The 11,345-nt window shown below is 40.5% G+C and overlaps 1 protein-coding gene across 1 annotated transcript in view; it reads left to right on the forward strand.

Annotated features, from left to right (window-relative positions):
• The window catches only part of LOC134863232 (serine/threonine-protein kinase BRSK2-like), an 89,055-nt gene that overhangs the window by 41,199 nt on the left and 36,511 nt on the right, over positions 1–11,345 (forward strand). The window contains 1 exon segment of the mRNA XM_063881631.1: positions 7,583–7,677. Coding sequence (XP_063737701.1) covers positions 7,583–7,677 — 95 coding nt within the window.

Raw genomic sequence — 11,345 nt, forward strand, 5'->3', positions numbered from 1 at the left:
ATTTAGGGTAATTGAAATGTAATTGGCTGCCAGTGTGCTGGAAATAATCACCAGCGGGCCGAAAACTGGATGAAAATGAGAATTCAAACGTATGGAAAGACAGCCAAACGGCAAATGAATTCCACAGAGGGAGGTTAAATTGAATATCACCAACTCATTAATACTGTTGAATTCAGAATGGCGTCACGCTGAGCAGAAGTATGAATCATGCGTACCTGTTGGTGGATTGAAACCAGAGCAGTTTCTCCATTGAGTGACATTAAAAACATTTGTGTTAGCAGAGGGAGATGATCTGGTTTGTCCATTGACCTGGTAATAGTCTTAGGTCAGAAAGGCCACAAAACGTCACTTTAGATGTTACTTTTGCATTTTAGGGTTTCCCCTTTCCTGTTCTGTTATATAGGTTTTTGTGCATGTAAATGGTCTGCTGAGGCTAAAATCCTGACACTTACTTTGTAATTTAAACTGTAAAAAAAGGGTATCAGCCAGACATCCCTCCTTTATAAGCCAACGATGGTGTAGCTAGAAGAGGAAATCTCTGTGATATCGAGTCTTCTCGACAGCTCTCAGAAGAGTTAATGGTAGTAGTTAGCGGTCTCGCTGCCAACGTGCGATCAGAAGGAGATGTTGTCAAGACCAGAGAATGGCAAAACTTTAATGAGTTCAGTTTTATGTAACTCACAGGATTGAGGGGGAAGCAGAGGCACGTTAATTAAGCCACTGGAGAGAGAGAGGAGGATGAGAATAAAAAACGTGCTTCAGCCACATGATGGAAGATAAAAATAATGAGAAACTCTTTCTGACAAAAGTGCCAAACCCAATCTTTTGACGCAACTTCACAGAAAACGTGCTCGTCTTTAACTCCGATATCTTATATTGTTTACTGTGATCATTAGCGTTTTACAAAACTACATTAGTATTTTTGTGTGGATGCATTAATGAGTTCCTCCACTGAAACGCTGCATTAGACCTTTTACTCTCTTCCTCTTCCATTTGAAGCCTGACCCGCTTCCTCTGCCTCCCTCGTCTTCCTCTCCTCCCCCTACATGCTGACGGAGGGAAAAGAGGAGTCAAAAGGATGAGCTGATTGCCTCATTAATGAAGAAAGGGAAACTGGTTCTGTTAGAATGAGGAGGAGGAGGGAAATCATATTCAATATATTCAATGGGATTGTCAGGGGAGAACGAAGGGATGAGAACGGGGGAGTGAAATAATGGAGGAGGGGAGGCTAACCTTAACACACATCCTCAGTTTCTCTGGACGTGTTTTAGTGGAGCAGAATGAAAGTAATATAGTTAAACAAACAGCACAAAGCTGATTGGATGCAGAGTGATGCCATCATCTGTTGCCAGGTAGATTTCTGTGCCAAGCGCTAACCATTGGAATCTTCTTCTCATCTTTCTTTATGCTCTCCTCTGATTGGACGGCTGCTTCCTGCTCTCTCTTCATGCTCTCCTCTGATTGGACTGCTGCTTCCTACTGTCGCTTCATACTCTCCTCTGATTGGATGGCTGCTTTCATGCTTTTTAAATAATAGGTAAGCAAATGTGATATCAGCTGTGTCTGTTTATTTTTCATCAAGTAACTTTATTTTATTTCATATCGTAAACATGAATAGGATAAAATACTAGATTTTTTCAAATTTGTGATAATGATCGGTGCCGTAATTGGGCAGGCCTAAACAAAATATGTTCTATACATTTATATAAATATGATATTAACATTTTTTGAACGTTAAAAAATATGATTTACAAAACCCAATAATACCCAGAGTGATCAGGTCTGTAAGGGTCTCATTTTATGTGGTGAGACATCGTCATCATCACAGGGGATTTGTATGTTATTTTAAGACAGTGTGATCTCAGAACTGCAGGGAAATGACATGTTGTGCCTCTTAACAAACGCCGCTGCTTTTTAATCTATAGGCATTATGCTGCTGCTGTTCTCTGTACATTTTCACTGGTGTGTTTTGGGTTATACGCAAGGAATCAACACAACATGTATGGTTTTTATAGCTTAACTCTACTTATATTTTTGCATGCACTCCTAACACCAAACACAAGGGGTTTTATTCTTTAGGTAGAGGTGAGTTTAGACAAGGTTTACATTGTGATGGCATCCAGTTGACCTGTCTGTATTTGACCCACTGCTTGTTAGGAGTAATTGCCAACATCTGAGATTTGTACACCATCTTTTAAACATTCAGTCTCATGTATAATTTACATTACATACCTGATGTCGAGTAGAGAAGGCCTTGATGATACTGAAGAGCCTCTGGCAACACGAAACATGCTTCTTCCTCTGAATCTTGTCCACTCCTGTATGCTATACTCCATGTTCATTTTCTGCACATATCAATAACAAGAACTGCTTTGAAAACCAGCAGCTGACCAACCAAACCTTGATCATTTCAAATCCAATATTTCTCCACTGATCTGGAAACACTGGTAGGACAGCTGAGCGGTCTGCGATGCTTAATTCATGCTATGAAATCAATGCTGAGGTACATATTTATGTGCGTGATCTCATTAGCCTCGGTGGGCAGGAGTCTGTGGACAGTCGGCCTTTATAGTAAACCAGCAGCGGTGTTTAAATCAATGTTTCAGTACGGCAGGGGGCTCACAGCTCTCCTTATTGTTGGAGAATGGCATCAAATGACTGATTGGTGTGCAATTACAGGGCAGAATTAAAGGTAATATATATATTTCTGGTTCTTATGAGGTTAGGAAAGTACAATAATGATTGTCTGCGTGTGTGAACGTTAACACTGTCTACCATATTCATTTATCCTAAGGGAAATTGGGTTATGATCTTTACTCTATTGGAACTAAATAAAAAACTACAATTACAATAAAGTGATAATATTTTTATAATAATAATACATTTGATTTGAAGGTGCCTTTCTCGGCACTCAAGGACACCGTACATGATACACACACAAAGACAATGAAAGGAATCAACAATGCAAGTAACCAATAAAATAAAAACAACAGACGGTGACGGAGGAATTGGCATCAAGTGGAATAAGCAGGTTTGAACAGATGTGTTTTGAGCTGTGTTTTGAAATGGGGGAATGAATCCAATCCGTTTCCGAGTTGGGGTGGTAATGAGTTCCAGAGGCGGGGAGCAGAGTGGCTGAATGCTCTGCTCCCCATGGTGATGAGACGGGTGGAGGGGACAGACAGGTGTATGGAGGAAGAGGATCTGAGGGAGCGGGAGGGACTGGGACATGGAGGAGGTCGGACAGATATGGGGGGGCGAGGTTGTGGATGGCTTTGAATTGAATACGGAACTGAAGGGGTTCGAGTTGTGATGCGGGGCAGCTGAATTCTGGACCAACTGAAGTTTATGGAAGGTTTTTTGAGGGAGGCCGAAGAGGAGAGAGCTGCAGTAATCCAGGCGGGAGGTGACGAGGCTTTGGACAAGGATGGCGGCAGTGTGGGGGGTAAAGGAGGGGCGGAGGCGATTGATGTTTCGTAGGTGGAAATAGGCACACCGGGTAATGTTATTGATGTGGGATTGAAAGGATAGTGTGCTGTCAAAGATGACACCTATATAAATATAGGAAGTAAAAATGCGATAAAAGTTGAATTATAATAAAACATTATTATTTATATCAAAATAAGAAGTTGAAATGTGCGGTGAAAGATCAAATAAAATACCAATATTTATAAAAACATATGAAATGAAATTGATATCGTCTGAAGTTGTAGCATGACTTAATTTACCAACATTGCAATGTTGATGACGAAAATGTTAAACGACGCTGCCCCAGTATTAATGTAACACTATCTGTTCATTATTGGTAAATGTACTTGACGAGTGATTGGAAGCTAACCTGACATTGAGAACACTGTCGTCACATTTGAGGGTGGAGGTGTGAGGAAATGTGTTTCCCCTAAAGGTCAACTAACGACATGTCAACCTTAATAATAACTGACGGCTGTACTGTAACTAGTTTACCAGAATCTGCTCCGTATTCAAAGCAAACTCGGGGGGGGAAATGTCCAATCACTGACATTATGTTTGTCCCATTTATCTCAAGACACTTGTCACATCACTGCAGAAAGTTTCTGCTTCTTCTGGAAGTTTTTCTGGAAACTTCCACCTGCTGTTCCCTGCAGTATCAGTTGTCAAAGTTTGGCATGTCATTCCTGGAGAAGAGAAGGACAGGAAGGGAAGCAGCTGTCTCTTTCAGAACAGCAGATTCCCAGATGTCAAGGTGCAGTTTTTGTAAGTCCTTCTGGACCAGAAACTTCTCATACACCAGCTTAGACCGTGCACAGTGTTTGCACTTTGTTACTCTCCAACATTCGATAAAATCGATTCCTCTTGCTGCAGACCGCTCTAACATTTTACGCTTGCACTGACTGATTAACAACTCTTAACGAAGACTAAAGTAGACGTGCTTTTACTTCAGCGTCGTTAACACGGGGACGTGCTCTTTATACATCCATGGCACGATCACGCAGAGCTACGTTGATGCGGAAGTAGGCGTGGTTAAATCTAAACCGGGGTTGGAAAAACGACAGACGCAACCTGGAGGTTATCGATGAAATTCAGTCAAGAGGGGAGATCTGATATAAGCAACTGGAAATCAATAAAACTAACGTCTGGAATCAGTCCTGGTTCACATTGGTTTAATTGGCCTGCTGAAAGATTTCATGCAGATGTTGGCATCAACAAGTGGATCAGTGTGTAGTTCGTATTTTCCTCTTATCTGCTAAATGCTAGCTTTGAAATGCGATGTCAATAATTTGGCACACAAAAACCAGCAGCTGCTTTCGGCTTAGAGTGGATATTTATTTTAGGACTTTAATTTGCCCAGTGAAAGATTTCCTGCAGATGTTTGTCTCCGTCGGGGGATCAGTGTGGTGGGAGTTGTTGTTTTGCAGGTGGCATTTATTTCTTTGTTCAGCAGGAGAGGGTTCGCTGCTCAGGTTAACAACCCTCGCCTGTTTCCCTGCAGTCCTTTGTTCCAGAGCCGCTCTCATAGTGGATGTAAATGCTTTGCGTTATGCTCGAAAAGACACTTGATAACCAGTTGATAAGCAATTGTTTGGTTCACCTTTTTTTTTATATGTAATTATTAATTTTCCGGGAAACAACAATAGATTAAATGAAGGAGTTGAATAGCAAGCTTTCCTTTTTTGATTTGATTGTAAATTGAATATTCCGGACAATGACATTTTACTTTAAGCACGTGTTGATTGATACAAACAAGGTTATTCAAAACAATGATTGCAGCTATATAGGACACATGTTTCTGACATGGTTCAGCCTGTTGCATTACCCAGCAACCAGGAAATGTTCGCACGCATCACATGAATCCATACCTGTCGTTGTAAACACACGCAAAGGGAACTCACCTTGCAACACAAGAACAAACGATGCAGCAATATTTCAAATAGGTCCAGAAGCTACACAAACAGACTCCCAGAATCCTGCAGGTCCGCTGCAACTCTTCTACTTTTAAATCCAATTCCTTTTGCTGCTGCTTTTAATTGAACTCTCTCACACTGCACTGAAACTCTTATTCATATATTTTAGTTTTATATTCATTGTATTCTCTTCGCTGATTTCCTTGTGTTGAAAGGTGCTATATGAATAAACTTGCCTTGCCTTATGTGAACGCATCCTTAGTGACTATCATTTTTGAAATGATGTGGTCGTATAAAAAAAGTAACTTTCATAAAATTATAATTATTGTTTTTTTATTAAATGTTGTTTTTCGTTCAAATTTAGATAAGACAAAAGTCTCAATTGTATTTATTTGTTATCAGAGTTAACACACACACATGAAACTAAAGCATGCAAAAATATAGCTATTAAAATAAATACACATTTATTTCTAAATGTTTTTTCAGATGTGAAAAACAACGACTGCGAATAGAAAAGTATTTCAGCAGAAAATATAAAACCTTTCCTGATTCATTTTATAATAACTGAGGCAGGGAGAACTAAAGTGGCTGGATCTTGATGTGAAAATGTCAGGGATTATTACTTAAGGGCCCGGATCTGAGCTACATAATGATGTTAATAACCAGGAAGCACAATGATAAATGTCAAACACAAAGTGCTGTTATGGTTTTTAAACTGGGATAAAGAATCCACAGCTGTGTGTTCTGACAGGAGCGCTCACACTCAGGTGTCTTTATGAACTTTAACACTCAGTATTTATGACTTCAGCTCTACGCACCTTTCTTTCTATCCTGAACCTTCCTGGATGTTTCGGCTTTACATTTTCTCAGAGGTTGATGTAGCTTCAGCACACCTTTAGAGTAACTTGTAAGGGGTCAAACACACACAGGAAGTCGTGCTTTTCTATGCATCCTTGTGTTTTTTATTCACAACGATATCAATGAGGCTTGGTGAATGTCGCCCAGGCTGCTCTTTGGATCCTTATCGGAGACATTAAAGAGCCCCCAGGCGGCCATATTGCTTATAGATGTTTCCCCCGGACACCCCGCAGGGAAATCACCATTCAAACAGTCAGCCGCTCATCTCCTGTGGATCATACATGCGTCTCGCAGTAATGAAGAGGTGCATATGGGCAGTGGCATTTCCAGCAGCGGACCTTCAGTACAAAGTGAAAGCCTCTCCCTGCTGTCCTGCTGTCGGGGCTTTTGATGGTGACGGATGGAGTCATTGTGGCTTTAATAAGATAAAGGTGGAGTGTGCTGACATTTCTGTCGTGGAGAGTTCTAAGAAGTACCTGATGAAAAAGGAGACGGGGGAGATGCAGAATGCAAAGCGTGTGCATTTTCATCCAACTGGTTTGTAAACTGACAAAGAAAGTACAGATGGGAAGAGTTACAGACGATCCTTTAACATAAGAACAGCAAACAGGCGTATTTTCTTTTTGATATTGGTATATGTTTGTGTCTTCGTATCACACCTTGACAGACATTATCGTGAAAAAAGATATGAACAGATTGTACTTTATTGTCGGATCAACTCTTAGATGATTCTTGCAGCAGCAGCTCCGTTTGCAACAAACACAAGGACAAATATTAAAGACAAGAAACGAGGATACAGTGAATCTGGGACCAACTACATAATAACTTGGATAGACTGGTGCACAGAAGAGTGTTTTACTCTACTTTATTCGTTGATCTCTAATTCAGAGAAGTTCTATGTTGTTGGCCAGCTTAATATGGTATCATTTTATCTTGACTTACAGGTTTCTCAAAACATTGACCTTCACTCGTTTTTATTTGTAGTAAAACTATCGTTACTTATTGTCTTTATTTAGGCTTATTGGAGTTAGTGCTTTTATTTTGAAGGGCGATTCAGGTTGATTTGCTTATTTATTTAATACAGGGGGCAACCATTTTCCCTTGATGGAGCCCAAGAAAAAGGCATGTTTTTATTACCAGGGAAAGCCACAGGGCAGGTGAGAGATAAAACATTGTTCTTTTACTGTTGGATGTTTCTCATTGACATAATTCCTGCACAGGATCCACTATCTGGTGCCTCAGCTCCTTGTGTCCTTTGTCAAATCGAGGGTTTTTGAGCATGTTGAGACATTTTGATCCCTTGAAATGATTGGATATTAAGTTCATTTTATTCTGTGTTTCAGGTCTGGTGAAGCTGGGCATCCACTGTGTGACGTGTCAGAAAGTCGCTGTGAAGATCGTCAACAGAGAAAAGCTCAGCGAGTCTGTGCTCATGAAGGTAAGACCGTGTGTGTGTGTGTATGTGGAGCAGGTGTGTGTGTGGAGCAGGTGTGTGTGTCCTCCTCCTTGTTCTTATTACTGTCACCAGGTCTCTGCCCACCTGCACATTAACAAACAGCTGGATGCAGCGTAATGAGGCCGCCTGAGTCACAGGGCTGCACGTCAGCTTCCTGTGAGGCTGACGCACTGAGTGAGTGTGAGTGAGTGAGCGAGTGAGCGAGTGAGCCACCGAGCCACCGAGCCACCGAGCGAGCCACCGACCGACCGACCGACATACCTTGTATTTCCTTTGGTCAGAGGAGGTGTGGTCTCATTGTTAAAAAGTTGGCAATTGAAAGGAAAGTATTTTTAGATGTCTCTTTCCTCCCCGTCTGATAATCAGCCTGTTGTGTTTTAAGTAGATGTGTATGTTGGGGATGAAGGCAGCAGATGCTCCTGTTTGCCTCTTTTTTATTTCCTGCTCTGCTCTCTTTTGTTTCGGATCTCGTTTTTTCTTCCGTCTGCTGACTTTGTTTGGTGTCTGTTTTGGGGGGGTTTCCCTGCAGCTTTCTCTAATCTTCCTCGCCTCTTCGCCTTATTTTAGGAGATGCGAAAGCCCTGTTGTCATGGCAATAGGCGGCTAATGGCTTGTTCAATTTTCACACTATGAAGTGTACCATGCATCCTAACGTACATTCAGCTCCAGAAATAATTAGGAAACCTGCGAAATAAAGAGTTTACTTGCTTTTTATAGGTAGGTGTTTTAATTACTGAGATGCTTCATAAAAGAAATGCACAATAAATATACAATTTATAACTGTGCATTATATCTGAAATAAGGAGAAGCTGTACAGCATAAACACAATAACTCTATTCTACTCTTCTATTAGTTATTTTAATTTGAAAAAGCTACATATAAGGATAAACATTTCAAAATATTCTCTGGAGAAAAGCGGTAATAAATCAATAAAAAACTGACAGAAGATTTTCCTGATATCTGAATTTAAAGAAGCTGTAGATACAGTATTTAGTCTTCACACTGATTTATTCCTATGTATTCTATTTTATCCTAAAACAAAAACTGATGTGGAATCTATTCAAAGCTGTCCGATGAAAGATAAAGATGCATGATTTGTTTTGGATGCGTGTTTAAACCTTTACCTTGGGGCATTTTCTAGAAACCCCGTTGGAAATCTCCAGCGCGCTGCAGGTTGACTTTATTCTGTTTCTCTTTTCTTTCCTTTTTCAAAGTTTGAGCAGCGTATTCTTTTGAGTGTCCTTTTTTGCCTATGAATGAATCCTCTGTTCACCAAACAAAACCAATTTACATTTTCCCGGTGTTACACATGAAGCCTTTTAGTGGAAACATCCAGATCATTTCCATATAAATACATTTCTTTATCCTCCAGTGATGCACTATATCTGATGCTTGAAGCTGTTACACTCGTCTGGTAACTCACTAAGTGATGTTTTTATTTTCCTGCTGCTTTGAAATAGGCTTTATAGAGCTAAAGGAATACACAAGACATGCTATACAAGTATTTACAGTAAATCTGAATAAGCAACACAGAAGAGATATTCAATTCAAATATCAAAAAATACTTTGAAGAATATTATCAATAAATCTATCTTTAAAAGAAAATAAGAAAAAATACTTTTACATTTTTGCTTTATATTTGATATACAAAGGAGCTGCAGCTAACATTATGCTTTAAACTAGTTAGAATAAACCTGCCTGTTAAAGAATAAAATATACAATACAAATATTAAAGTATATCTGAATCAAAAATGAACTTTATAAACACAAAATAATCCAGAAATATTCTTTAAAGATGCTATAAAATAAGTCAAATATTCATGAGTTAAAAAAGTGGAAAAGATCAAATGTGCCATAAAAAAATGAAATATGCTTTTAAAGTATTTGTGATATATATTGTATTATAAGATACAGTATGTTACCCTATAAACGTGCTGTATAGAAGGAAAATATTTAAAGTATGCACACTATACCTTAATAAAAGTGTTAAAGAGTGTGTGTGTGTGTGTGTGTGTGTGTGTGTGTGTGTGTGTGTGTGTGTGTGTGTGTGTGTGTGTGTGTGTGTGTGTGTGTGTGTGTGTGTGTGTGTGTGTGTGTGTGTGTGTGTGTGTGTGTGTGTGTGTGTGTGTGTGTGTGTGTGTGTGTGTGTGTGTGTGTGTGTGTGTGTGTGTGTGTGTGTGTGTGTCCTGTTGAGATGAGCAGTCTGACATTTGCAGCACTTCAGAGATCACACCGTCACCCCGCCTGCACCCACATGTCAGAGCTGGTATTTACAGCACAGAGGCTCGTTAGAGGAATCGCGGGGGGGGGTAATGCTAGCAGCTCAGTGATAGTCGCTAGTTTTCGCTGCTAGTGGTTAACAGACAGAGGAAAAGCTTCAGCTCTGTCAAGTCCTGTTGTGGAAAGTAACCAAGTACATTTAATCAATACTGTACTTACGGACACATTTGCACAAACCTGGTTTACATTTTCTTTGTTTTCCACTCTATATATTTACGTTAGAGCTGTAGATTCACATTTCAAACACCACACACCTGAAACAATGACAATGTTGGCTGTTTGTGTTCATGAATTAGTATTCCTTAATAAAAGCTCTGGGTATTCAGTCTGGTCATGTGGACAGCGGCCGTTTGATTGCAACAGATGGCGGTTTGATTACTGAGGGGATGCTCCAGTTTATCGCCTCTCGTGCCCCTCGGCCCCTCGGCCCCTGCATCGTGTTTCAATTAAACGAGGATTTAGAAGCTGCATCGTAAGTCAATCCTCATAATTCATTAAGAGGAGCGATCAGACGAGGAGGCTGTTGGAGTGATTCAGGAGCCGAGTGTGATGCTAACATCAGGAGACCAACGCTGCTCACATCAGGCTGAAGTGGAATAACCATTTCCAAACTGTGCTTCTTTCCAGACTATTGGCCTTTTTTAAAACATGACACACTGACCCCGAGACCATGTAGTGGTGCGGCGATGATGTTTTTCTCTGTTGGACCCTGAAGGCAGCATCTCCCTGGTTCTGTGGGATTTCTCCATTGGATTTTGGATTGTTCCAGAAACTAAACTCCTCCAGCAATCAAACGTTTATGATACTCGCACTCTTTTGGCTATAAAGGAACTACAGCACGGTCACATGACTTCAGGTCACCACCGCTAAGCTAAAGGCGGCTAATGTTGGGCGTGATGCCTCACCACCGCTAAGCTAAAGGCGGCTAATGTTGGGCTATAAAGGAACTACAGCACGGTCACATGACTTCAGGTCACCACCGCTAAGCTAAAGGAGGCTAATGTTGGGCTATAAAGGAACTACAGCACGGTCACATGACTTCACGTCACCACCGCTAAGCTAAAGGCGGCTAATGTTGGGCTATAAAGGAACTACAGCACGGTCACATGACTTCAGGTCACCACCGCTAAGCTATAGGCGGCTAATGTTGGGCGTGATGACATTTGGTCGTCTCATTTAGACACTTGTTAGCGAACGTTGTTTTTAAATTCAACTCTGGGGTATTTACTGACATAGTTTGTCATAAAATAAAAATCTCTGCAGCTCGTGTTAACCACAGACCTTAATAAGGATAACAACACAAAACACATTCAGAAAACCATTGACTTCCAGGCCAGGGGACAGGAAGTGATACAATGCTTTTGTCATTC

Source organism: Eleginops maclovinus, chromosome 4 (assembly GCF_036324505.1).
Source record: "Eleginops maclovinus isolate JMC-PN-2008 ecotype Puerto Natales chromosome 4, JC_Emac_rtc_rv5, whole genome shotgun sequence".
NCBI lineage: Eukaryota > Metazoa > Chordata > Actinopteri > Perciformes > Eleginopidae > Eleginops > Eleginops maclovinus.